Source organism: Pichia membranifaciens, assembly GCF_001661235.1.
Source record: "Pichia membranifaciens NRRL Y-2026 unplaced genomic scaffold PICMEscaffold_1, whole genome shotgun sequence".
NCBI lineage: Eukaryota > Fungi > Ascomycota > Pichiomycetes > Pichiales > Pichiaceae > Pichia > Pichia membranifaciens.
In genome coordinates, this window is record NW_017566982.1 from 1,234,628 (window position 1) to 1,259,743 (window position 25,116).

Below are 25,116 nucleotides of genomic sequence, written 5' to 3' on the forward strand. Positions count from 1 at the left end.
TCTATCTCCGCGTTGTTCAACAAAACCAAGGGCGGTAGCCAGATCTCAATCACTTTTCAACAATAGAATAGTTTGCTTCCCAGGTTTGCGTTTGAAGACCAGAAGAAGAAATGCATTCAGTCTTTAGACCAAAGCACCAGAAGTTAATCCTTCAATGCTATCCGTCTCCCAAATTGAGCACTGCTGAAACCAAGCCAAATCAAGCAGAGTTGAGCTACCTTGTATTCTATGCTTCTTCCCGTCGTACAAAATTAGAGAAGGTCGGAGAGTTTTTGTTAAAGAAGACGTCGGCCGACATATCACATAAAAGAGTGGGACACTTGAAGGTCACGTTATACATTCTCCAGGAGCTAATAACCAAATGCTCAGAAGATTTGGGCTTCATGACGCCGTATGTGGTGAACATTATGAAAGACATAGTAGATCTCGGCGATCTTTCAACTTGTCAACTTGCCACAAGAGTCTTTGTCACGTACTGTCATACACTGCAACCTATTCAAAGACAGGTATTTTCCTCTAATGTTAATTTATTGAAAAAGTTCCTAAGCATCATTGCAAAATTTTTAAGCTTTGCCTCAGGATCTAACTCGAATGACTGGCTAAAAATGTCGTTAAATATATGCTCGGTGGTTGCCGATTATGTGGATCCTTGGTTCAGTCAATTTGAAAATTACGATTTGATTGGAAAATCTATATATTTGATTCTGGGCACTTTGGCATTAAGCAAGACCGACCTTTCTTTGATTAAGGTTTCGTCTTCTCGCTCAACGCCAGAGGTTTCTGATGACGATGACAGCATTGATAAACTGGCATCCGATTCTTTGAAATCTTTCTTCGATACAAGCTCCAAAAATCAACTTGATAGTGCTACCAAAACTGTTTTGTCCTACGTCATAGAAAACAACAAAGACTTAGATTGGGCAAACAAAGTTGTTAAAATTTGCACTAGGAAAACCCACATTGAGTTGAGACATAGAATCATGATTATTTTTTCTTATGAAATTGACAACTACGTTAAGAAAAATAACATTCAGCTTCTGGAGTATCTACTCAAAATGCAGGCAAACCTGCTAGGCTCTGATGATGTCCAGTTTGTTGGTTTGCCAGTGATGGATATATTGAACAAGATAATCCAATTTGAGCAAACAATGGTTCTCAACAAAGAAGCACATATTTTGAAAAGTTCATATTCGGATATGATTAGAAGCTTGGCTGGTAGAATCTACTATAATAACCAGATCAACGACATGGTCACAAGCATTTTGTCCGATTACTACAATGAGTACAATAATGGAAAACTGACAGAAGATCACTTTTTGCCTTTCTCTCAGGTGTTGATTGACAACATCCGAGATATTTTAATTGTCAGTGAAAAGACTGCAGTTAAGTTGAAAAAATCGCAATTCCCACTTTCAATCTTCAACTACTTATATTTGGTAATCCCATTAGAAAAATTTCCTAACATTCGTCAGCAGGTACAGGTGATGTGGTTGTCTCTTTTAAATGATTTCTACCGAAAGGATGTCGAAACCTTGTCAACTCCAAACGTTGACCTCTGTATTACTAATAATGTTGATAACAACCTTTGCCTCTTTTTTGAGTCAATGGATAAGTTGTTAAAGAATAGCCCAAGAGACGAAATAAAAGCGCAATTATCCATTACTGTATCAACTATGATCAGCGCATTTAAACTCAATTTTTTGATGAATTACCTAAAGTTCACATCTGTTTGGCTCACGGATCCTACTGACTTCAAATACTCGCTGTCTTTATTGATCCTAGGACTTTCTTCAGCTCATATTGAAGATGGTCAGCCGTTGGCTGCCCTCGCAGACTCCAAAATTGCCTGCTCGCAGCAGGAAAAGCTCTGGCCCGAATATATTGGCTACAACCCGACATCGGCTCCTAGTGGGGGTCCTTTGACCACAGAAGAATTGCAGGTTACTCTTGAAAAAGTCCCATCTGTTTCTACGTGGTTGAGAAAAGTCAGCATCAGTCAGCCGCCGTCCGTGACGAGTCAGCCACCGAAGCAGCACAGCACACTACTTTTGATGTCGGCCAGCAACAGTGTGCTGTCTTTGCCATTGGGCAAGCAAGACTCCTTCATGAATGGAAACATGAAGAGTCTACCACGTTCAATAACCCACTCGCATAACAACACACAGGCATTGCCGTTATCGGCCCACAGCACTTTAAACAGCAGCATCTACGGTGGCCGGACTGAAGACTATAGCGACGCTGCCGACATGACGAACAGCACTGCTGATTTTGACAGCAGCTACAATGAGGACGAGATGCTTTCCAATGGTGGCGACTACTCTGATATGAACTACAACTTTGCTGCGCCAGGCGGAGGACGCAGTATGCGGAGTGGATGGAGCATCCGGAGTGCCAGGAGCGGACGCAGCGGACGTGTAAATCTCCGCCAGCTCAAAGAGTTCAAGGGCAACGCTGCCAACGAGGTCGACTTGGCGAAGTTGGTGAAGACACGCACAGGCGGCACCCTGGCCGCAATCAGCACCTATGGCTCAAGCAACGGGACAAATGGAATCTCTGACGGCGTGGCAGTAGCAAATACAAACGATCATCCAGCTGCAGCTGCAGCTGTAGTGCCGGTCAACGGCGCCCTGTCCAACGGGTACAACTCCGTAAGCAGCACCGTCAGGGGTAGAAGCGGGTTGGCGTTTGCCATCAGCGGGCTTGACCTAGACGACATGTGACCCCGCAAATTCTCTATAGAATGTATAGGCTTGTACGAATTCATTGTAAACAATAAACTTTTGACCTACTTACCAAACAATAGCGAAGAAATTGAAGGCTCGCCTGCCTCCGTACACCGTGAAGATGGAGATGTTCCTTTTTTGCCCCCTTGTTGTTTTCTGCTGTCAGGGTCCTGTGTCATCTGCAGCCGGCTTGCGCCCGGTATTCAACTTGAGGGAATTGCGTTTTAGTCGGGTTTTGCGGAGTTGTCAGCGTGGTTTTCTTTGATAGTATTTTCGGAGAACAACATAGTTGTGCCCTTGTCTTTAAGCGAAAGACGGAACAGTCGTCCCTTTAACAACGTCCGAAAACATAGCCGCAATAGCAATCGGAACCGTCAAAAGAACAACTATCTCCACTCAGCAGCATGGGTTTCAAGGATTTCTTTTCCAAAGGGCCCACCGGAAGGGTATGTTATATTTTTTGGAGATAGCAGGATTTTTCTCATCTCTCTAGGTTTCTCTTTGGCCTTGGGATTGTTTATCATTTTGTCAATTCTTTTCTTGTTTTTTCAGCTACTAACAGAACCTTTATTTTCTCGTATTTCGTACCTTAAAACATTTTTGTTGCAGAATGATGGAGTCTCTTACAATCAAGGTCTCAACACATCGTATAGCAGTGCCACCAACAGGAGGTACATGGAAAACATGAGTGCCAATGGTTTGCAGTCTACGTACTCACTCCGTCAGCAACAGCCTCATTCTTCTGGCCGTGCAATGTCATTGAGCAGTCGTTCGTTCAGACCATCGGAGCAGCCACGTACCATGTCAATGCGTTCTGGAGTGTACAGCCAGCAGTCTGGTTCCAGAGCGATGTCGATGACAATGTCCTCAAGGCCAAACAGGCCTCCATCCGTCAGCTCACGGGCAAACTCTCTGACAGCGTCGACACGTGCCTACCAAAAGAACCCTGGTTCAAGATTGAATTCCATGTCGGGCTCTAGAGCGGGTTCCAGAACCGGCTCCAGAGCAAACTCATTGACTCCGGCCACCGCCGGAAATCCATCTCACACAAAAATCATCAAGACTACCAAAGAACAAGACTACTCCGGTCGTACAAAGTCAATCACTACAACAACAATTGAGAAACGTGGTAATATGAAAATTGTCCGTACTACTGTCATTCATCCTTCCGATCATCGTATTAACGAGGATGCTGAATTGGAAGAATTGGCCGAATTGGAAGATTTCGATCATGACGCCACTCTGGATGACTATCGCCACAATGATGAGACTGCAAACTACCATGAAACAGATGGACATTTCGACCATTATGACTATCAAAACCAGTATGACGAAGATTACAGTGATATGATTGTCAACGAAAATGGCGGTCATGGAGAAAATTATAATGAAAGGGATTATTACGAGGATCCCGCCAGAAATGGAGCTGCTCTCGCAGCGGCTGTTGCTCTCAATGGTAGTCAAAGGTATCCTGATAGACAGCAGCCTCGTGCCCAGGCTCAGAGGAATACAAGGCCAAAAGCCCCAGGTGTTTCACAGCGTGTTCGTAAGAATGGAAGGGAATTTCAAAATTACGACTCTAAACAAGAAGTCAGGTTCGGAGAGTCGAAAATTGTCGACGACTTACAAAGCGACAACTATGATTATCCACATGATTATCAAAATGAGGTCGATTATGAGTTAAATCAGCAGCAATACCAACCAGCGGTCGCCAGAAAAGCCAAGAACAAGAGCACAAAAGTATCAAAGCAAAGTTCTAAGCCTGTTAATGCCAGTAATATAAATTCTCGTAGTGCTCAAAAAAATCAAGCCATTACTGCTGCTAATACGCCATCTACTGGTGCACCTATTCCATCTGGCAGAACAAGAAAGTTGGACCCTCCTCAGAGCACTCGTCTTCAGCAAAGTCCTATATCTCAGAAGTCTTTAGATGCAGAAGGTATTCCTTCAAAAAAGACTATTTTTCCAACTGAGAACGATGTTATGCTACATGAAGAACAAATATTATCACCAGCACAATCATCTCGTGCGCATTTCAATGATGTGGCTAACGATGTTATTTCAGATGAGATTTATGAGGACAATGTTGGCGAATATGATGACGAGGAGGCTGATGATGACGAGGAGGTGATGGTTGTCACTCCAGAATTGTCATCGTCTGAATCATTCAAAGAGAGGGCACAAAAGAGATTGTCAGAAATTGCAGAAGTTACCGAAACATATGACGATGATGAAGCCAATGTAGAAGAAGATCAAGATTTCATGGAGGAGCCGGTATTGAATCCTCTTGGACTTGATACTGCTATTTCTGCAGGGGTAAACCATAAGGATAAAACTTTCAAGGGAAGAGCCACGCTAAAGGAAAATGCAAACCCTACAATGGACGGTCCCTCGCCTTTTGTCAAACCTGCCTTTGCTGAAAATGCAGGAACCACTACCTCTTCCATTACATCAGATGAAAATTTTGTTGAAGCTCAAGAAGACCTTGTCTCCAATCCTCCAGCTATAACGAATATCAATGATAAAGTCGGTATCCCAAAGAAACAATCACGCCCGCTGAATAATACAAGTTCTCAACCCCAGCCATCACATACTTATAGAAATTTGCTATTTAATGAATCGAAAAGGTCTCCAATTAAGAACAGTATTCCAAACTTCAATGGCGTTCACAACGATTATGTCAATGATGATTTTGATAACTTTCCTCAACAGATATCTGCTGTATCAAGCCAGTCAAACTCTCCTGTGATCAACCAGAATAATTTCAACAGTTTTGATCAGAATGAAGACGATTTGTATACCTCTCCTCCTGAGAGGCAAACTAAGAAGTTGAAACTCAAATCCGCATTGAAGAACAGCTCATCATCTTTAGCAAGCCCTATTTCCGAAACAAATCCCCAAAATGGTAGATATGCTAACGGTCAAAGAATTAGAGCTCAGTCAAAGAATGCTGTTTTGTCTCCGAGCGAAACTAGGAAAGAGCTTACCCCAGAGGAAATGTATGCGTTGGCTCTGAAAGCAGCGGAGAAAAAAGTTTATGGTGACCGTCTGAACAGTGTTTATCCTGACAACGACATTGACGATAATACCAAACTGAATACGATGGTGAATATGCAAGGCCCTCCTGGGACTGAATCAGCACATATTTCTAACCGTGATTCTGCTGTTCTGGACATTCCTGAGCAGGGGCATTCTGCTTCGCAACCAGGATTGCCTTATAAATCGAATGCCACGGGTTTAGGCTTTCGTGTCCATTCTTTGAGGGACGGTAATTCTTCTTCAAGACAATCCAAGAAAACGGATCCCCAAGAAGCAAGCAGATTAAAGAAATTTTTCAAACTCGAGCAAAAACAGCAAAGGAAGCAATGGGAAGATGAAAGGAAAGCGGCAGCGGAACCTAGGCTAGTGCAGCAGGCACAGCAAAAGGTAGAGAAGGATGTAAGTATGATGCCCGTGAATCCAGATGTTGAGTTACATATTTTACAACAGCAAGAGCAAGTCAGACTGGAACAGAATAAGCTGGAGCAGCTCAAAAAGCAGCAGTATCAACATCAACAAATGGGCACACGCGATTCAAATCAAGCTCAGCAGTTTGAATCAAGTCAGGTATCAAATGCACCACCTGCCCAAACAGACATATTCTCACCGACAACTGAACCCCACACTGCAACTCAAGGTGTAGCGCAAAACCCTCAACAGCTTTCAGCACCTAAAGTACAAGAGCCAGTAGCTCAGCACTTGATGCAGCCTGCTCCGAATAATGAACCAGTCACTGAAGCCACTGAAAAAACAACAGCGGTAGATGCATCGCCTAACAGCTCAAGTGCTACTAGCTCGCCAAACAAACTGAGAATGAAAATGTTTAGTTTTGGAAAAAAGAAGTCTACACCTGATCACTATACCCACAAGAAGCAAACTTCATTAGTTTCTCAAGAAACACATCGATCGAATGCTTCGGTGGGCCGAAGGGGTAGTGTCGATGGTAAAAGGAATAAATTTTTTTCTTTCGGGTTAGGTGGATCCTCGCATGATGCTGACATAGCTCCTGTCCAAGGTGTAAATCAGATACAAAAGGTGAAGAGTACTTCGGGTCAGGAAAATGCTGGTTTTGAACTAAAAGACCCAAATTCCGATCTTGTCCAAACAGAGCGCCCAGTTCCAAATTCTCAAAACGTCCCAGAGGCACAACAAGATAAAAGCGTTTCCAACGCTCAAGTTTACCCTGCTGCTGGAGAAGTTGGAACTGCTCAAGGTATCGTAAATGACTCAATTGGTCCAGAGGTTGATCACCAAGGAAGCGCCCAACCACAAACTGCATGGTCTCAGAACGACCAACCACTACAGCCTGCCGAAATCACCACCATTCCAGAAGATGTAAATGACACACCAACGGCTCTGGGTAACATTGAAGAGGAAAATTTTTCTCAGCCTACTTACCCTGGTGCTAAAATCACAAATGACAACTTTGTGAGAGGTCCACAGGGAAGCTCATCGAATCTGATTAAAGTTGGCACTGTCAACAGTTCTGTTACCAACGGCTCTGCGTACACGAATAACAATCGTTCTGCTGGAAACCGTGATAGTGTGAACCCTACAGAAAGCAGCAAACTTCCAAACACCGAAGCTCAAAACTATTCATTGAGCTCTCCTGGAGTTTTTAATGCTAAAGCAGATTACGCACAGGCGCCAAACGGTGAAACAATTGAAGTGGCGAAACAGCAGCCTGTTACTGAAAGTTCGTCCGCAAGGCAAAAAACAGGTAGGCCTCCAAAAGCTGGCAGGAAGTTCATGAAATTTTTCAACTTGTAACCTTAATTAATTAGTTTTTGCTCTCAACATTTTTATCCATCTTTTACGTTTTGTTATATTTTGTTTTGTTTTGTTGAGTTGTGTTCCTTTGTTTTTCATTTTGTCTTGTTTTGTGATATTTCAATATCACTTTGTTTACTTTGTTTATTGTCTTATTTATTTCATTTATAATATGGTGTATAATTTACTTTTCCAATCAGTTTATCTTTTTTGCTGTCTTGTAATTTGTACCATGTCTCCAAAGAGGAAGCAGGCATGGAAAAAGATACTCCACCTTTTTACGCGAGAAAAATCTCCGAAGCAGAAATGAGGGAACCTGCTAGCTTGGGTAAGTCAGGTATAATTGCTGAAGGCACTAATGATCTGGCAACCAGGAGTAAGTGTAGGGTTGTTAGCATCTTGCAGACAAAATAAAAGTACACAAAATGAGCAATCCTGGTGAAGCAAGGATACAGCACGTTAGGGCGAAAACGTTGACCTTGCATTGGCACGAAGGTGCCGCTGCTATATATAGTGTTGGAACGCAGCCCGGTAAGCCAGGAGAAAGGTCAGCCAGGCTCGTAACAGGCGGTGGAGACAACAATGTGCGTATATGGAAGGTTAACTACAATGAAGAAGGGTCCGATGTTGTCGGAGTCGAAATTTTGAGCAGTATAACCAAACATACACAGGCGGTAAACTGCGTGCGGTTCAACAGTACCGGTGACCTTCTGGCTACTGCATCCGATGATGGGACTATCATGATATGGGAGATGAGTGATACGGTGGTACAAGAATTTGGACAGGATGTAGATGATGATATCAAAGAAAGCTGGGTTTTGAAGGTAGCGTGTTTTGCAAGCAATATGAGCGAGATCTACGACATATGCTGGTCCCCTGACTCCAAATACATATGCTGTGGGTTGATGGACAACATCATACGAATCTTCAGTGTTGTCACTGGATCGATGGTCAAGCAAATAGCAGAGCATAGTCACTACGTGCAGGGTGTTGCGTGGGACCCACGAGGAGATTATATCTGTTCGCAAAGTGCCGATCGAAGTGTGCATGTCTACAAGGTGAGTACAAACGAAAGTGGAGAGTTGGTAGTCGGGCCGACGGCCTTTTACAAAAGCGTTAAGAGTGAGGTTCCTGCGTTAAAGTTCAGTCAATTGACAAGTGAAAATTTGTCGAAGAGTTCCGCTGTGATAAGTTCACAGGAAAAAAGTTCCTCAAATGTGTTGTCGGATGCCACGACTGCATCTAATACGAGGGCGTCAACCCCGGTGAGTAGTATGACTAGTGCACCTACCAGTGTTGTCCATACACCAATCATCAACTCTGTGAATGTCCTTCCTAGTGGAAACAATTTGAATCCAAATACCGCCATGGGACGCCAGTCTTCTGGGAATTCCACGATGATGGAGCCACCTCTACAAGCTCCACGCCATAAAAGGACTTGCTCGAACTCATCGGCAAGCTCTTCGCATAGTGTTGCCAACAGGTGTTTGTCGCCGCTACCATTACCTGCTGTTATGCCGTCTTCTCCAAGTCACTTACACTTGGGACTCTCATCAGCAATGTCGCCTACGTTGACTACGCAGAGTGCTAACATAAACACTGGAAACTATGTTAATAACAACAGCAACAGCAACAGCAACAATGAAAACAGCAGAAGTAACAGTAACAGCGGAGATGTCTTTTCTGCTCCTGCATCCAACATCCCTCCAATCTCCTACAAGCAACATTATCTCTACCATAACGAAACTTTACAATCCTTTTTCCGCCGATTGACGTTTTCCCCCGATGGATCGATACTCGTCACGACATGTGGAATATACAAACCCAACGCTGAGAATGGGAAGGATGAAATCCAGAACACTGTTTACGTGTATACGCGTGCAGGATTGAACAAGGGTCCTGTTGTGCATCTCCCTGGTCTCCGGAAACCTGCCATCGTTGTCCGGTTCAGTCCCGTGCGGTATGCACTTTTTGAGACATCTTCAAATCGCCAACCGAACAAGCCTGAGGGGGCTGACGTCAATGTGTTCAGCCTCCCTTACAGAATGTTGTTTGCTATTGCTACACAAGATAGCATCCTAATTTACGACACGCAGCGCTTAAAATGCGTGGTTGTCGTCACGAGCATCCATTATGCAGTCATCACAGACGTGGCTTGGTCGAGCGATGGCCGAACAGTGTTTGTGAGCTCAAACGACGGGTTCATTAGCTGCGTCGTCCTTGGTGAAGACATCGTCGGAGAGATTGTTGGTGGATTCGGCCTAGAAGAGCTACAGCAGCTTACGGAGCAGGAGCCGTCGATTTCGGTCACTGCCGTTGCTGCTGCAACAGCAGCATCTGGCGACTCTGACGTGGTTCCAGTAGCTTGCCGCCGGGCAGATAAGCTCGAGCCTGCGTCCATTCACACCGATAGAGCAGTCAAGAGGGAGAGAGAGCCAGACGTTGTTCAGCTGCTAAAAGGCGGTGAGGGCGGAGAAAAAGAGGGAGCGAAGCGGGTGCGTCTGTGACGGTGACGGCGAAGATGGGCCAGGGGACGATACATGTAGACTAGTAGTGTGCCGAGGAGCGATTCCTCCATGTGTAGCTGTATAAACAGCAGACAAAAGTCCGTGAACAAAGAACCACTAACAGACAACAGAGATAATGGAATCGCAGACGGTGACGCTAATATTGGGCGCCATAGTGGTGTTAGTGATCGTGAATTTCCTGTTTCTGGACGACGGCGACAGCGGCCCAGAGCACGGCAGCGGTCGTGGAAGGGGCCGGAGAAACGTTGCGGTCACAGAGAGCATGATAGAGTCCGTTCGGGCGGTTGCTCCGGGGCTTACAACGGCGCAGATCCGGGCGGACTTGCAGCAGACGAGAAGTGTGCAGCAGACAGTGGAGAGATATCTCGCTGGAGCACTTGTGATGGACCACGAAGAGACCTCTGGCACTGGTGCTGGCGGTACGGGTGCTGGAACTGGTGCTGACAGATGGCGTTCGTGCAGCGACTCTGTGTCTACAGCGAATGCAACGGGGGCAGGTGTAGCCGGCCGTGAGGGCGGACGAAAAAAGCAGGAGGGTCCCTTTGGCGGTCTCACATTCGACGAGAAGAAGCGGGAGATGATAGAGGAGAACCGGCGAAAGCTGGAGAAGAAGAGAGGCTGCGAGTTCGGGCGTATATAGCACAATATAAGGTACAGAGTAGAGTAAAAGTAACCGGCGGGGGTGCTTCAGGCCCTGTCAAAGTGTATTCTGAACTTGTCGTCCGACTTTCGGACCTTGTAGACGAAGTCCATGATGACCTCGCTCTCCTTTACGGGGAGCTGTTCCTTGAAGTGGTTCTCGACGTTGGTGCGGAGGTCGTCCATCGTGCGATAGTCGTACAGATTGTTTTCCTGCTTGCGCTGTTCGTTCATCCTGCTGGACTCGGTACGTCGGCCCAGATTGTTGTTCTCGAGAAGGTATCCCTGGAACGTAAGCACATCTGGCGAGAGCTGGTGGGCCGGGTTGAGAAAGCGCATGCGGTACTCCCGCAGCTCGTCCGCAGAGAAGTTGCTGAAATCGACCGAATCCTTGGCCGGCTGGTTGTCTGGGTGGTTGTCGTGCACGTACTTGGTCACATACTCCTTCTGCACAGGCACAACGTATGGCGGTTTCTGTTTCTGTGAGCTCCGCGTAGACATCATGGATGGGTCGTGTGATGGGTCACGGATGGGCACCTGTCAGAGTTCAACAAGTGGCCCGTACGATCAGCTTAGAAGTTTGGAAAAGAGCTGAGCACAGTTAAGTACAAGACAGAAACGGGGCGGGAAGCCCTGTCGCGGGTACAGCATGAAAGTGGAGTAGAATAATTGCCTTTTCGGGAAGTAGTTGCGATTTCTTGTCGCGACCGCAAGAGAAGGCCCTCTACTGGGGAAGGACGGAATAGAAGAAAGGAAGACCAGAAAGGTGATGGAGAAGCGGAAGGGACTCGTACTACGAAGGAGAAGAGAAGATAAAAAAGCGGCTGCAAAGAAAGCAATCAAAGACACGGCAGGCAATGTTTAGAGCACGCTGGTTGAAGGAAAGCGCAGAACGGACGGTGCAGTGCATGCGGGCGACAAATAAAAGCTGTGGCGCCAAGAGAACACTGATCACAGTGGGAGGAGGAGCTAGAGACTGCAAGAGAGCGTCAGTGCGTAACACTTTTGGAAGGACCGAGAGTTGGACAAAGCAGGTGCGGTTCAACTCGATCACTTCGAGTACGGACGGCACGACGGTGCCGGAGGACGTGGCAAAGCTGAGCATCGACGACTACCACACGCACGCGGAGGCGACGTTTGAGCAGGTATTGGAGGAGTTAGACGCCTTCTTCGAGGAGCAGCGGATCATGGAGGCGGAGGTTGACGAAGAGGCTGGTGTGATGGAGATCAACTGCTCTGAGGGGACGTATGTGATCAACAAGCAGCCGCCAACGAAGCAGATTTGGCTGAGCTCGCCCATCAGCGGGCCTAAGCGGTTTGACTACCATGCTGGGCAGTGGGTCTGTTTACGGGACGGAGTCAAGCTCGCAGACCTACTGCAGACCGAAATGAGCCAGATGTACGGCGAGTTCAAGTGGACTAAGCCCTTCTAAGCCGTCAGCCAGAGGCGTTTCACAAGAGCCGGATGTGGGGGAGGACGCCTCCCCGAATCTATTTATTCATACCAAGAGCCACAACCTTTATAAACAGTCTAGTATTTTGAACTATAAATAATCTAAGAAATAAATAAGTAATGCTATGCCAACGTTTTGCCAATGCTCAGGAAACATGATGTGTGCGTATGTAGTCGTAGAGCAACACTCTACTTCTGTTGAGCTCGGAAAGCGTCATTCTCCTTTCCTCTGTCGCCCAGTCGTGCGCCTGCACGAGGATCAAGAGGAAGAAGCCCTCGATAATCATGGTCGGTGTGTTGGCAATCAACTGCGCAGTCTCAGACCACAACATGGCGCTCGCCAAAATGACCAACCCAAGCACTATGGCAAACGCAGAGACCACCGACCACTCGTTGGAGCAGACCCGGTTGATAAAAAGCGAGATCCGGTTGCCAAAGCTATTCTTCACAATTGGTCTCTCCAAATCGACCGGGATGCCGACAATATCAAGCCATTCTTGAGAGTCGCCCAACAAGTCGAGGAACTTGCTCTGCTCGTAGTTTGTGATCGAAAAGAAGATCTCGCGCAATACAAACCCGTCAATGAAACCCACCAACCCGGTGTACGAGCCAATGACCAACCACCAGTTTGCACTCCAGTGCATGACATTGCCGATCCCGACCCACGCAGAGAAGACACAAATCGAGATGACCAACCCTAGACCATTGCCAACCACGTGTGCATAGAAACTGATTGCCTTCTGGATCCTGTCTCGTGGACACCTTTGCACAACAACGAGTTCATTCTCCGTTTGGTCGTTGCCGTTGATTTCCCGCAACAAGCACTCCAAGTCCTGGTCGATTTTGTTGAACTGCTCGGTCTGCTTCAAGATGAACGCGTTGGTTCTGTTCCGGACGTTTTCCAAAAACACTGTGGTCACTAACAACTCTATTGCGGTGGCGGTGTTCACGTACATCTGCCAGGTGTTGGAGAACGTTTCCATGTCTGGCTTCTCCGCCGTGCCCTCATTCAAGGGTAGGGCACCACAGTCAATCCAAACAAAAATCCCGACCCAGTACACAGCCACGGCAGGCAAGCTGCCCAACACTTTTCCGACCCAGTAAGAGACCTTGTCAAACAGGTTCCTGCTTTTGAAGTTAATTGTCTTCTGCTGCTCGAGGTTGCCCTCTCTCGAGCCCTGCTTCTTCATGAAGGACTCAAGGTCGATGCTGTCCCTGTTGTCTACGATCTTCTGCAGCAAGCGTTTGTGCGTCAACGACCGGCTCTTCAACCGGCCGTACAAAATCAAAAGCTTCTCGTCGTTGTCGAGCTGCTGTCTCATGAGGAACGTGTTCCACACGTACGTCTGGATGGACTGGCCGTCCTGCATCACAATCTGCCACGTGTCTGAGCCCTTGTTGATGCAGCCCCACACAATCCACGCAGCCAACAACGCCAACACAATGAAAAGCACGTAGATCGAGCCCGCCACGTCCACCGCCCACCCGATGAACGTGTCCAACGGCGACGTGATGTAGTACTCGTCGTCCTCAAGCTCCTCCACCCGCTGTATATCCTCCTCCTGGCGCTGGAACCATGACACGATCTTGGCTCTGAGTCCCTGCAAACTGTGGCCTGTCGCAGCCTTCGCCTCTGTCTTCTCTACATTGCAGTTTCCGTTGTCGTTACCGTTGCCGTCGTCCGTGCCGACCACATCGTCCGCAACGTACTCGTCGTCCACCTCGTCCCCCAACAACAACCTATTCTGCTCATTGTCCTCCGAGTACCTCACCGCCATGGCACATCTCAGTCTGATGTCGCTTTTCTTCGGCGGCAAAAGCATGTGCTTCACATATCTCAGCACCCCCATCCTTATCTGTCGTGTCGTGTGCTATATACTTTTATATTGTGATTCGCAACCGTCCTTTCGAGCCTATCATGTCTTGACAGCAGGCTCGCTCCTTTATATAACATAAGCACCGATGCAGGCAATTCCTGAGGTCCCATCGGCCACAGCCACCCCATCCTTCAACTCCTGGACTTCTGCCTGCAGTTGCCTTACTCCCCCACAGGATCGGGCCGAAAGCGGAAGTCGGGCCTTTCGAGGACCTGTTGTCCCGTCTCAAGGCTCCTGAAAGATTTTTGCTCTTGTTCTTTTGACACACTTCCCGTTTCGGCGATTTGCTCAAGTTGCCCCGCGCCACTACTATTTATAGGGCAAGGCCAAAACATCAACCCTGCTGGCCTCAAAAGGTCGATCGACGCGTCTTACGTCGATCGGCGCGTCGATCGACTTTTATGATTTTTTGTTTTTTTTAAAATTTTTACAGATTCTCCCAGATTTTTTTTTTCATGAATTTTTCTTTAATTTTTTTAATTTTTTTTTTTCCACCCATGCCAGACCTCACTCTCGGCTCCTCCACCTGCTCCTCACACGTACCCAAGAAGATCCACACTGGAATGTAGAGGCTCCTTCCTCTTTACTCTTTCTGGGAACGCAATCGCCCTTCTGGAGATCTACAAAGCCATCGACATACAGTATCTAGCCAGCAATGTCGGTTTCAGCATCCAAGGCCAAGAGAGACGCCAAGAAGGCTGCCAAGTTGGCAGACGGCAAGATGAAGAAGCTCACAAAGAAGGAGAAGGAGAAGCTCGAGAACCAGGACGAAGGGGACTCGGCAGCAGATGCGATCGCCAAATTAAAGCTCCAGCAGGACAAGGACGGGTTGTCCGACAGAGTCACCACAGGTGTGCTAGAATCTCTTGTCACTTCGAGAGATATCAAGCTTTCGTCGGTCTCCCTACTTTTCCACGGTAAGGTTTTGATTCAAGACTCCACTCTCGAATTGAACTACGGTAGAAGATACGGGTTGTTGGGTGAGAACGGGTGCGGTAAGTCTACGTTCCTGAGAGCGCTTGCTGCAAGAGAGTACCCTGTCCCAGAAAACATTGACATCTACTTGTTAAACGAACCAGCAGAGCCAACAGAATACTCTGCCTTGGAGTACGTTGTCAGAGAAGCAGAGGCCGCCTTGGCCGCCATGGAAAAGGAGGTCGAGGACATCATTGTTGAGGATGGCCCAGAGTCTCTCCTCTTGGAACCATTGTACGAGAGAATCGACGAAATGGACCCTTCCACTTTCGAAGCTAGAGCCGCCATCATCTTGACCGGTTTGGGTTTCAACTCCAAGACTATCAAGAAGAAGACCAAGGACATGTCTGGTGGTTGGAGAATGAGAGTTGCCTTAGCAAAGGCATTATTCGTCAAGCCAACCCTCTTGTTGTTGGATGACCCAACAGCGCACTTGGACTTGGAAGCCTGTGTCTGGTTGGAAGAATACTTGAAGAACTTCGACAGAATCTTGATTTTGGTCTCCCACTCCCAGGATTTCTTGAACGGTGTCTGTTCCAACATGATCGATATGAGAATGAAGAAGTTGTTGCTTTACGGTGGTAACTACGACGCTTACGCAAAGACAAGAGAAGAGCAGGAAACCAACCAAATGAAGCAATACAACAAGCAACAGGAAGAAATCGTCCACATCAAGAAGTTCATTGCCTCCGCCGGTACATATGCAAACTTGGTCAGACAGGCAAAGTCCAGACAAAAGATCTTGGACAAGATGGAAGCAGATGGTTTGATTGAACCCGTTGCTCAAGACAAAGTTTTCAACTTCCGTTTCCCAGAAGTTGAGCGTTTGCCACCTCCAGTCTTGGCCTTCGACGACATTTCCTTTGCTTACGACGGTAAGCCAGAAAACAACTTGTACGACAACCTTTCCTTCGGTGTCGATATGGACTCCCGTGTCGCCTTGGTTGGTCCAAACGGTGTGGGTAAATCCACCTTGTTGAAGATTATGACCGGTGAACTTCAAACACAAAAGGGTAGAGTTTCCCGTCACACACATATCAAGCTTGGTGTCTACTCGCAGCACTCTGCAGATCAGTTAGATTTGACCATGTCACCTCTAGAATTCGTTAGAGAAAAATACTCACATATTTCACAAGATTACCAATACTGGAGAGGTCAATTGGGCCGTTTCGGTTTAACCGGTGAAGGTCAAACTTCTCAAATGGCAACCCTTTCTGAAGGTCAACGTTCGAGAGTCGTTTTCGCTCTTCTTGCGCTCGAAAAGCCAAACATCTTACTTTTGGACGAACCTACTAACGGTTTGGATATTCCAACCATTGACTCCTTGGCTGATGCAATCAATGAGTTCAATGGTGGTGTTGTTGTGGTTTCTCACGATTTCAGATTGTTGGACAAGATTGCAAAAGACATTTTTGTTGTTGAAAACAAGACTGCAACCAGATGGGACTCTTCCATTGCTGAATATAAGAAGAAATTGGCAAAGAATGTTGTTTTATAATAAAGGTATTCTAAAATCTTATCTGGTTCCATTTCGATTTGTTTTCAAAATTTTAACTTCGTCTTTTCTTTACTCTTAAACAGTGTATTTCCACCCCTCCATATATTCTATTCTTACCACAGACGTAGTAATATATAATTTACTAATTTGTATTGAATTCCACACCAATATAAAAAATACACAATAAGATTTATTTAGCTTTGGTTTTACGTTTTTTCTTAACAGGCTCAATAATTTGATCCCCAACTCCAAAATTACCCACTTTGCCGATAAGTTTTCCCACATCATCTACATGATTTATTCCGTTATCCAACTTGACCTCCGCGGCAAACACAACAGCCTGTGCCCAGCCGGATTTGAGTCCCCAGAAATCCCTAAAAAATTGTTTCACGAATGGGTATATCTTGACATCAACAGCACTTTTAGACAAAGCTTTTTTTAAATTGGATTTGGAGATGCTTGTTTTAGCGTCAGGCTTAATTTCCGGTTGTGAATCCACCCAGATGTTAAATTCTTTCTTGTATGAGTTTTTGAGAATATTCCAGACATGGGTATCCACTGGCACAAGATCATGGCGTCCGCATCCCATCAAGGCAACGCAGTCTGCAACCTTTGGACCAACACCATCAAACTGTCGTAAGAATTCTACACATTCTTCATCTGAAATCCATGTGTTACCTGTATATAACTTCTTGAAATTATGTGGATTTTCGATCATCGATTTGACTGTCTTAGTTATATATTTGGCTCTGTACCCAAACCCTAGCTCTCGTAGTTGTGATTCTAGTTCGGCTAATTTTTCTGTCGGTATCTCAGTGAACGTTGTACTTTCAATTTTAAGAAATTCTGTCGGTTTGGGAAAAGTGTAGTAAGGCACACCATTGTGCTCTCCAAGAAATTTCCCATATCGAATACATAATATTTCGCAAAGCTGAGAAATTCTCTTAATGTTGTTATTGGAAGAGATTATGAAAGAAACTAAAGTCTCCCAAGGGTCTTGAGATAAGATTCTAACACCGTTCGGAAGTAAATTCGTCGTCTCAGTCTGTGATAGTGTCTCCGGGGTGGCTCTACCACTATCAGGTGGTGTCAAAAATCCTTCTTCCTTAACTGTGACAACAGTCTCTTGGAATAAATCGGAGCTAGGAAAGTTAATATCCACTTGAGACCAGTGTTTGTACAAATCATGCATGAGAACGCCAAGGTTGAGATATGAATGGATAAAAGTGGATAGCGGAACCATTGCAGGGGTATTAGCTCCGCCAATGCCCATATATTCGATCACTTGATGGCCCGATTCCGATTTTTCACTCATTTCACGCAATAATATAATTTGGTTGTTCAAAGCACATGACCATATTCCATCTATCTTTCTCCATCTAAACGCCTGTCCACTGCGCAAAACGGTCGGCAGATGGATCTCATAACATGGTAGGGTAAGTTTCTGCCAGCTCATGCTTGGTTCCAAAGATATCTCTTCTTTTTAAGAGAAAAAGTGTGAAGTTCAAACGCCATTTGAAAGCTGACCGATTTTTTTACGTGTTGATTCACGCCCTTATTAGGTACGCGACTCAATCTAATCTCGGAAGTTGAGTCAGATATAATTAGTTGGTTAGTGAATAAAATGAATACAATGAATACATATGGTCTACGTCATGCTTTTTCTTGGGCGGTTCTCCTATTTACAGCTAACTTGATCTTGAGAAGCTTGGAGATGGTGTCGTTGACGGGTGCGGTCATTCCACTTTCCCAAGCCTTTTTGACAATATGGCCGTTAATATAGTCGATTTCGGTGTTACGTAGATTCAAAACGTCCTGACGCATACTCGTCGAGTTTTTACTGTTTATAGTGAAGCCAACATGCTTAACGAACTTAACCTCCTTTTCGACGCTAAGGAGCTCGGTTGCCAGTGGGGAAGTCTTGAGGACAGGGTAGGCTGTCTTCAGCACGTTCAGTCCTTCCGAGACAATCGAGGTGAACAATGCGTCTGTTTCCTCGAGATCGGCAAGCTTGTAATTGATGCAATTAACGATGGATGTGGTAGAGTTCATACAGCAGTTGACCAGCAGTTTCTGGATCTGGTATACCAAGAGTTCCTCGTAAGAGTATGTGGAAACGTTGAGGTCGCTTTGCACCAGTTCTCTGATGACATCATCATTTTCGATGGTATCTTTGGCAGTTATATTCTGCAGGTCCCTTGGAACCTGACAGATCTTGAGGTAGCCGAAGCCTGCGTGGTTATAGTTGTATGTGTCGTGGTTTTCTGGAGATTGCCACACCCCGTGCGAAATGACTCCCTGGTAGATAGTTGGCCTGGAATCCACGTTCGTCCAGATTTTAGAGTACAGCTCATCGACCACACCCATTCCATTTTGCACCAGCAGGATTCTGGTTTTGCTAGTTATTTTGTCGAGTAGAGGGGTCAACGACTTCACGGTGTCGAAGGTCTTGACACAGATCAGCAAGAAGTCGATTTTCGAGTCCGGCAACTTATCCGCAGGAAAGGCCCCGTTAATGGTGTATTTGATGGTTTTGTTGTTGTCGTAGAGCCTCTTGATGGCAAACGTGTTGTTTGTTTTGGCAAGGTTGTTTAGCTTTGCGGTATTTCGAACGACGAAGTTCACTTTCAGGGCGTTTGAGAGTGAGGACGCAATCAAGGTCCCCACTCCGCCAGCTCCTAGAACATACACGGACATCTTTGTCTTATCTATCAGGGTATGGCAGTAGCAAAAGTGGATATGTTTGGTAAAGTTACAAAAAGAAGATAATGCAATACAGTGGTAAAAGGTGTTCGTGGTGGTAAATAAAGATGCCGGACGTTGAAAAATTACCGGTCCGCACTGGTCGTGAGAATGAGGGAGGGCTCATTTTTGGGAGCACTGGCTCATCCGCAAGAGGTACACTCTATGGCTGTCAAACAACTTGCCTGCGTTGCCTCGGTTGATGTGTATGGCAGAACCGTTGACGCTGGCATCAGAAAGGAGATGGGAGGGCGTGTCCCGGACCTGGACGTGTTCCTGGAGCATCGGAATGCTGTTTGTGTTGAAGTAGAGGTCGATGCCGCAGTGGTAGAAGCCCAACTGTTTCACTGGGAGCAGCGGGACGACGTCGTCCTTGTGGCTGACCCGGATGTAGGCAGACTTGTGCAGGCCGGAGTGGAGGTTGTCGTAGTGGTAGCGGGTGTTCCAGGCCTCGTCGACCCACTTGGCGAACAACTTGTTGCCGATCTTGGGGCTGCCGAAGGAGATGACGGTGATGGTCCTGTCGGCGGGAAGGAAAAGCAACTCGTTGGCGATGATCGGGGCGATGGCGCCGCCCAAGGAGTGGCCCGTGACGACTAGGGTGTAGTCCGGGTAGGCGTGCGCAAGCTCGGCGATCTGGGCGAACATGTTGTCGTAGATCTCCTTGGAGCCGTCGTAGAAGCCCTTGTGGACGGTGCAGCCCCGGCAGTCGCTGTCGAAGGAGAAGTACTTGCGCCAGCCCTTCTTGCGTTTGCTGAGGAAGTGGTAGGGCATGGGGTAGATCTTGAAGTCCATGAGCCATTCCTCGTCGGACGTGGTCCCCTTAAGGGCGACGACGATCTCACGGTGGTCGTCGTCTCTGAAGAGCACGCCGGAGACCGTCCCCCGGTAGACGTGCTCGACCTGGACGTTTCCCGAGGAGCCCGAGCAGAGCACTATCGGGCACGCTTTCTGCAAGTTTCCGACGGCGATGGAGTCCGACTTGGCGCAGTACGTCAACGCGGCGTACGTGGCGTACCTGTGGATGGCGGCGTACGTGGTGTCGGTGATGGAGGCGGCCCCGACGGACGGGTCTGCGGCGTCTGGCAGACTCAGCGGTGCCGCGTGGTATGGGTTCAGGCCGAGGAGACAGAGGAAGACGATGCCGAGCCTCATGTGTGTGTGTTCGACGTGCTGCTGCTGCTGCTGCCAGCCTGCCTGCTCCCTCCGTCCTGCCACAGAGCTGGTCCGTGTCGACTTGGAGGCCTTTGTCGCAGACCGCTTGCTCCCGACATCCTCAACATGCTCGCATGCCGACCAGAACAGGCTCCGCAGCCCTACAGAACACCGTAAGAGCAGAACTTTCTACCCTCCTGCCCCTGCCCCAGCCTGCTGCTCTGCTCTGCTCCCCCTACTCTCTCTGCGGGCCTCTCTACGTCCCTCTCTACGTCCCTCTCTTCGTCCCTCTCTTCTGCTGCTGCTGCAACAGCCCCTACCACCCTACCACCCGACCAGCCTCTGCCCTAGCCGCTGGCCTCAAACGGGGCTCTCCCGAAAAGCCGCTGCGACGCTTTTCCGCAGGTGTCCGAACCACCCATCTCCGCCGCCTCCCTGCCTCTCTATCGCTCTTCCTCCACCCCCCGGCCCCAGCTACGGGCCTATCTCGTCCAGCTGCCCCATCTGCCCGTCTGCCCGTCTGCCCTGTCTCGTATCCTTCCCAGATCGCCAATCGGGCAATCTGCCGCGGTCCGGCTACCACCTTCCTTTTTGGGAAAATACGTCGATCGGCCACTCGGGAGACGCACCCAAAGCGGCTGGCCGCAATCCGACGCGACGGCGGGCCCGCCGTGGCCAGCACTGCTCCAGCACTGCTCCAGCACACCTCGTTTGCACACCGGAAGCGCACACCCGAAGCTCACGCCTACTCGCCATGTATCTCCATCACTCTGTCACCATCTACTCACCCACCGGTTCATTCACCGGCTCACCCGCTACCGTACAGCCCTTCCTTCCCTTCCCTCCCAGCACTCCCGCCGTGCTTCTTCCCCCCTCGCGATGCCGCCTGTAATGCCCCGCGACACTGGGCCCGCTGCTCCTTCTTGCACCTTCCTCTTTGATCGCGGCCCCGCCGTGCCTCGCGAGCCCTTGGATAGGCTTGGATAGGCCTGACGGGCTTATCTTATCTGGGCTTATCTGCTAGCGGGGCCAGCAGCAAGGGACACCGTTGCCGGAAGTCGGCCGCTTGTCTGCCTCGCCAACCTTCCGGGTGAGGATTCGGGGCAGTATATAGAAGCAGGAGGGTCTGCATCTTGGTGTCAGAGTCCGGGCTGCCGAACAGACGCCGTGGACTGTGGTGGGTGTTGGTGGTCGCTGCACACGCACATACTCACACACCCGCACACACACACAAGCATGTCAGCATCGCCTAACATCGAGCACATGGGCTCCCGCACCACGATTCTCTCGGTCGACGACATGAAGATCACGTCGGTCTTGTCCGGCCAGCACGAACGGATCATCGTCGACCACGACGTCGACCACGACGAGGCCGTCATCTTGGCGCTCGGCTACAAGCAGGAGTTCAAAAGAGAGTTCTCGCTCTTCACCACCTTCGGGGTGTCCTTCTCGGTGTTGGGGCTTCTCCCCTCCATCGCGTCGACCTTGTGGTACTCGCTTGCGTACGCAGGGAACGCAGGCATCACCTGGGGGTACCTGATCGGCATGGTCGGAGTCATGGGTGTCGCCTGCTCCATGGCAGAGATCTCGTCCGCCTTCCCCACGTCCGGCGGACTCTACTACGCCACCGCGATGATGGCGCCCCCACGCTACCGGGCCATCCTGTCGTGGATCGTCGGCTGGTCCAACTACTTTGTCCAGGTGACGGGCGCCCCCTCCGTGGCCTACGGAGGCGCCGCCATGATTCTCGCCCTCAAGCAGGTAGTCGACGACACCTACGTCTACCACACATGGCACTGCTACTTGCTGACGGTCGGCTTGACGTTTTTCGCCGCGATCATCGCCTCGGCCCCTACCAAGTGGATCGCCTGGATCAACTCCTGCTCCACCATCCTCAACTTGATCTTCCTCTTCGTCTCCTGGATCGTCATCTTGGGCGGCAACAGCAGACAAGACCAGGGCCTACCAAAGTTCAACTCCAACAAGATCGCATGGGGGCTTGACAACTTGACCGACTGGCCCGACGGAATCTGCATCCTCATGTCCTTCATGGCCGTCATTTGGACCATGTCCGGGTTCGACTCCCCCTTCCACTTGGCCGAGGAGTGCTCTAACGCACAGGTCGCCACCCCTAGGGCCATTGTCCTCACCGCCAGTGTCGGTGGTATCTTGGGCTTCGTCTTCCAGCTCGCCATGGCCTACACCATCGTCGACGTCGACGCCGCTGTCACCGACTCCTTGAGCCAGCCTTACATCTCCTTCTTGATCCAAGTTCTTGACAGACCTTCGGCTCTTTGCCTTGCCTCCTTTGCCATCATCCTTGCCTTCACCATGACCTTCTCCTGCATGATTGCCGCGTCAAGAGTCTTGTTCTCCTACTCCCGTGACAACTGTTTCCCACTGTCCCGCTACTGGGCCACCGTCAACAAGACCACCCTCACCCCTGTCAATGCCGTCTGGATGAACTGGTTCATCGGCTGCTTGCTCTGCTTGTTGATGTTTGGTGGCGTCGCCATTGACGCCATCTTTTCCGTCGGTGCTATCGGATCCTTCATCTCTTTCACAATCCCAACCCTCTTAAGAATCACCTACGCACGTAGTTTCTTCAAACCAGGACCTTGGAACTTGGGCAAATTCACTTATCTTTCCGGTTCCTTGGCCGTCTCCTTCACAACACTCATGATTCCAGTCCTTTGCTTCCCTCAATACAGAGGCGCAAACAACTCTCCATCTTCCATGAACTGGACCGTCTTGGTCTACTGGGGCTCCTTGTTCCTCGCTATTGCATGGTACTACATCTACGCACACAAGATATACAGCGGTCCAAGGAGTAACTTGGACAAAGGATCCGTCATCAAAGATGGCGAAGAAGACGACGTCATCCAGACAATCGTCAGCAAGGGCGGCAAAATCAAATACGGAGCCAGCGAAGTCACTGACGAGGACCAAGTCCCTATTGAAAAGGCCTAATTCTCCGTCCGCTGAATCTAGTGTCCACTCCCACTTTATGCTTTTTATAACAATATCATCCTGGATAGTTATTTGATCTGGACGTTGGTTTCTTATTCTAATTTTGTTGTTCATTTCTCATACCTCACTTCGCCTTTTCATCTCATTTCAGTATATGCTCTTTTGTTTTTAAACTATATTCATATTCCGCTCTTCATTAAAACATATCTGGCAATGCCTAACAGTAACTGCAACTGTTGATGATAACTACAGCTTACCAAGGCGCACCCTTTTTGCTCCATTATGTAATCACGCTCAAAATAATACGTGACAACGGCCTTGCAAGGTTTCTTCAACATGCTGTCATCCATTTTCCTGTCTTTAACAAGAGTGTTGACGCATACCATACGAAAAGGACACTAGAGAAAAAAAAGGAATGGTTTTGCACAACGACAAATGGAAGTACAAGGCGAAACGAAACTATGAGCGGAAGCACGCTATAAAATCCGCAAACAAAAGCTTCACAAAGGAGAAAACTGCCAACGGCAGCACAGATAACGACGGCGAAAGTGACAGCGGCAGTGACAACGAAGGCTCTGGCTCTGATTCCTCGCTGGAGAGTGAAGAGAAAGATGCCGGAAGCGATGATGAGTTCAAGAGAAGAAGTAAAAAGAATGCAAAAAGCTCCAATTCGTGGCGGTTCGAAGATCCTATTGTAGATGAGACGATCCTCAAAGATCCAGAATATATTGCACGTTTAGAGGCCATTAAGGTCGAAGAAGAGAACCGAGCCTCCTACATGCGTAATTTGGTGAACGATAAGTTGAAGACTGCCGGGGAGGCAGACGAGGTGGATCTCGATAACAAGTACTCCACTCCAAAAGAGATTAAAAGCATGAAAAAATTCAAGCAAACCGATCTACAGAACTGGAAGTTTGATGACAACTTGAGCGATAGTGACGAAGATGGTGAGGCTTTTGAACCGGAGGTACGAGACTTCACCCCGGAGGAACGAGAGAAGTTTCTAGCTCTTCAGAAAAAAATAAACCACCAGAAAGACGTAGAAAAAATACGCAATCGCATGGATCAGCTGAACAACAAATCGAAGCCCACGAAAGCGAAGGTGCTAGAGTTACACTCAAAGGCGGGGCGAGACAAATACAAAGCAGCGGTGGACAAAAACTTACGCAACGCCCACGACAAGATCGATACCGATGAACTTGACAACCTCGTGCAGAGGATGATCGGAGTCGATCTCAAGGCTCACGAGCAACCCGAGCTGCGCAAAACCGACCATGGCCAGTTCGATCTTGACACCATGCTCCAAAGCACTAGTGGGACCGCAAAGTCGGAAAGCATCGGACAACGCACTGTTCCCAGCACGGGGACTACCGCTGCAAAGAAAGCTACCGTTGTGCTGGAAACCACGGAGTTAGACGATTTCCTTGACTCTGTTCTGTAATTATATGTAACACCCCAGAAGTATTGACAGGTATTACCTAGGCGTCCCTCCGTGGTTCTTCTCAGCCAACGAACAAAACACCATATTGAAGTTGTGCTGTTATCTCAAGTTTCTTCTCGGCCTCTCTGTTAGTAAGCTCCTCGCGGTGCGGAGATAGGGCCTGCAAGTCTCCGCTCGGGTCTTGCGAGTTCTTTATCTTTAGCTGGTGGGGAGAAGATGTTTCAAATCGAGCTTCCATCCGGTTTGGAAGCTTAGCATGGAGGTTTTCTCTGCTGGTTAGCAAGGTTGGAGACAGCTGAAAACATC

At 48.2% G+C, this 25,116-nt stretch overlaps 12 protein-coding genes across 12 annotated transcripts; 7 read left to right on the forward strand and 5 right to left on the reverse strand.

The window, feature by feature from the left end:
* Window positions 1-18: 18 nt before the first annotated feature.
* On the forward strand, window positions 19-2,793 carry PICMEDRAFT_14416 (hypothetical protein). Its single transcript, XM_019160365.1, has one exon. The coding sequence runs from the start codon at window positions 111-113 to the stop codon at window positions 2,718-2,720; it is 2,610 nt and encodes an 869-aa protein (XP_019020006.1). The 5' UTR covers window positions 19-110; the 3' UTR covers window positions 2,721-2,793.
* A 166-nt stretch (window positions 2,794-2,959) lies between these two features.
* PICMEDRAFT_14417 (hypothetical protein) lies at window positions 2,960-7,710 on the forward strand (the record flags this gene model as incomplete). Its single annotated transcript, XM_019160367.1, has 2 exons — window positions 2,960-3,169; window positions 3,333-7,710. Coding segments are annotated over exons 1-2 (4,196 nt in total), but the record flags the coding sequence as incomplete, so codon positions are not given.
* Window positions 7,711-7,915: 205 nt separating this feature from the next.
* On the forward strand, window positions 7,916-9,772 carry PICMEDRAFT_38842 (hypothetical protein; the record flags this gene model as incomplete). Its single annotated transcript, XM_019163107.1, has 2 exons — window positions 7,916-8,754; window positions 9,190-9,772. Coding segments are annotated over exons 1-2 (1,380 nt in total), but the record flags the coding sequence as incomplete, so codon positions are not given.
* Window positions 9,773-10,747: 975 nt separating this feature from the next.
* On the reverse strand, window positions 10,748-11,200 carry PICMEDRAFT_70489 (hypothetical protein; the record flags this gene model as incomplete). Its single annotated transcript, XM_019163654.1, has 1 exon — window positions 10,748-11,200. The coding sequence occupies one exon, from the start codon at window positions 11,198-11,200 to the stop codon at window positions 10,748-10,750; it is 453 nt and encodes a 150-aa protein (XP_019020009.1).
* A 46-nt stretch (window positions 11,201-11,246) lies between these two features.
* On the forward strand, window positions 11,247-12,260 carry PICMEDRAFT_14419 (hypothetical protein). The gene has a single exon (XM_019160368.1). The coding sequence runs from the start codon at window positions 11,557-11,559 to the stop codon at window positions 12,130-12,132; it is 576 nt and encodes a 191-aa protein (XP_019020010.1). The 5' UTR covers window positions 11,247-11,556; the 3' UTR covers window positions 12,133-12,260.
* On the reverse strand, window positions 12,258-14,005 carry PICMEDRAFT_14421 (hypothetical protein). The gene has a single exon (XM_019160369.1). It carries the CDS (start codon window positions 13,928-13,930, stop codon window positions 12,299-12,301), a length of 1,632 nt encoding a protein of 543 aa, XP_019020011.1. The 5' UTR covers window positions 13,931-14,005; the 3' UTR covers window positions 12,258-12,298.
* A 679-nt stretch (window positions 14,006-14,684) lies between these two features.
* Window positions 14,685-16,502, forward strand: PICMEDRAFT_70492 (hypothetical protein; the record flags this gene model as incomplete). Its single annotated transcript, XM_019163655.1, has 1 exon — window positions 14,685-16,502. One exon carries the CDS (start codon window positions 14,685-14,687, stop codon window positions 16,500-16,502), a length of 1,818 nt encoding a protein of 605 aa, XP_019020012.1.
* Window positions 16,503-16,758: 256 nt separating this feature from the next.
* Window positions 16,759-17,952, reverse strand: PICMEDRAFT_18620 (hypothetical protein; the record flags this gene model as incomplete). Its single annotated transcript, XM_019162079.1, has 3 exons — window positions 16,759-16,905; window positions 17,002-17,559; window positions 17,665-17,952. Coding segments are annotated over 3 exons (993 nt in total), but the record flags the coding sequence as incomplete, so codon positions are not given.
* A 203-nt stretch (window positions 17,953-18,155) lies between these two features.
* PICMEDRAFT_70494 (hypothetical protein) lies at window positions 18,156-19,199 on the reverse strand (the record flags this gene model as incomplete). Its single annotated transcript, XM_019163656.1, has 1 exon — window positions 18,156-19,199. One exon carries the CDS (start codon window positions 19,197-19,199, stop codon window positions 18,156-18,158), a length of 1,044 nt encoding a protein of 347 aa, XP_019020014.1.
* Window positions 19,200-19,550: 351 nt separating this feature from the next.
* PICMEDRAFT_27226 (hypothetical protein) lies at window positions 19,551-20,177 on the reverse strand (the record flags this gene model as incomplete). The annotated part of the gene is made up of 1 exon (XM_019162489.1): window positions 19,551-20,177. A coding segment is annotated over one exon (627 nt), but the record flags the coding sequence as incomplete, so codon positions are not given.
* Window positions 20,178-21,635: 1,458 nt separating this feature from the next.
* PICMEDRAFT_70496 (hypothetical protein) lies at window positions 21,636-23,369 on the forward strand (the record flags this gene model as incomplete). Its single annotated transcript, XM_019163657.1, has 1 exon — window positions 21,636-23,369. The coding sequence occupies one exon, from the start codon at window positions 21,636-21,638 to the stop codon at window positions 23,367-23,369; it is 1,734 nt and encodes a 577-aa protein (XP_019020016.1).
* A 415-nt stretch (window positions 23,370-23,784) lies between these two features.
* Window positions 23,785-24,810, forward strand: PICMEDRAFT_9414 (hypothetical protein; the record flags this gene model as incomplete). The annotated part of the gene is made up of 1 exon (XM_019165091.1): window positions 23,785-24,810. One exon carries the CDS (start codon window positions 23,785-23,787, stop codon window positions 24,808-24,810), a length of 1,026 nt encoding a protein of 341 aa, XP_019020017.1.
* Window positions 24,811-25,116: the final 306 nt, after the last annotated feature.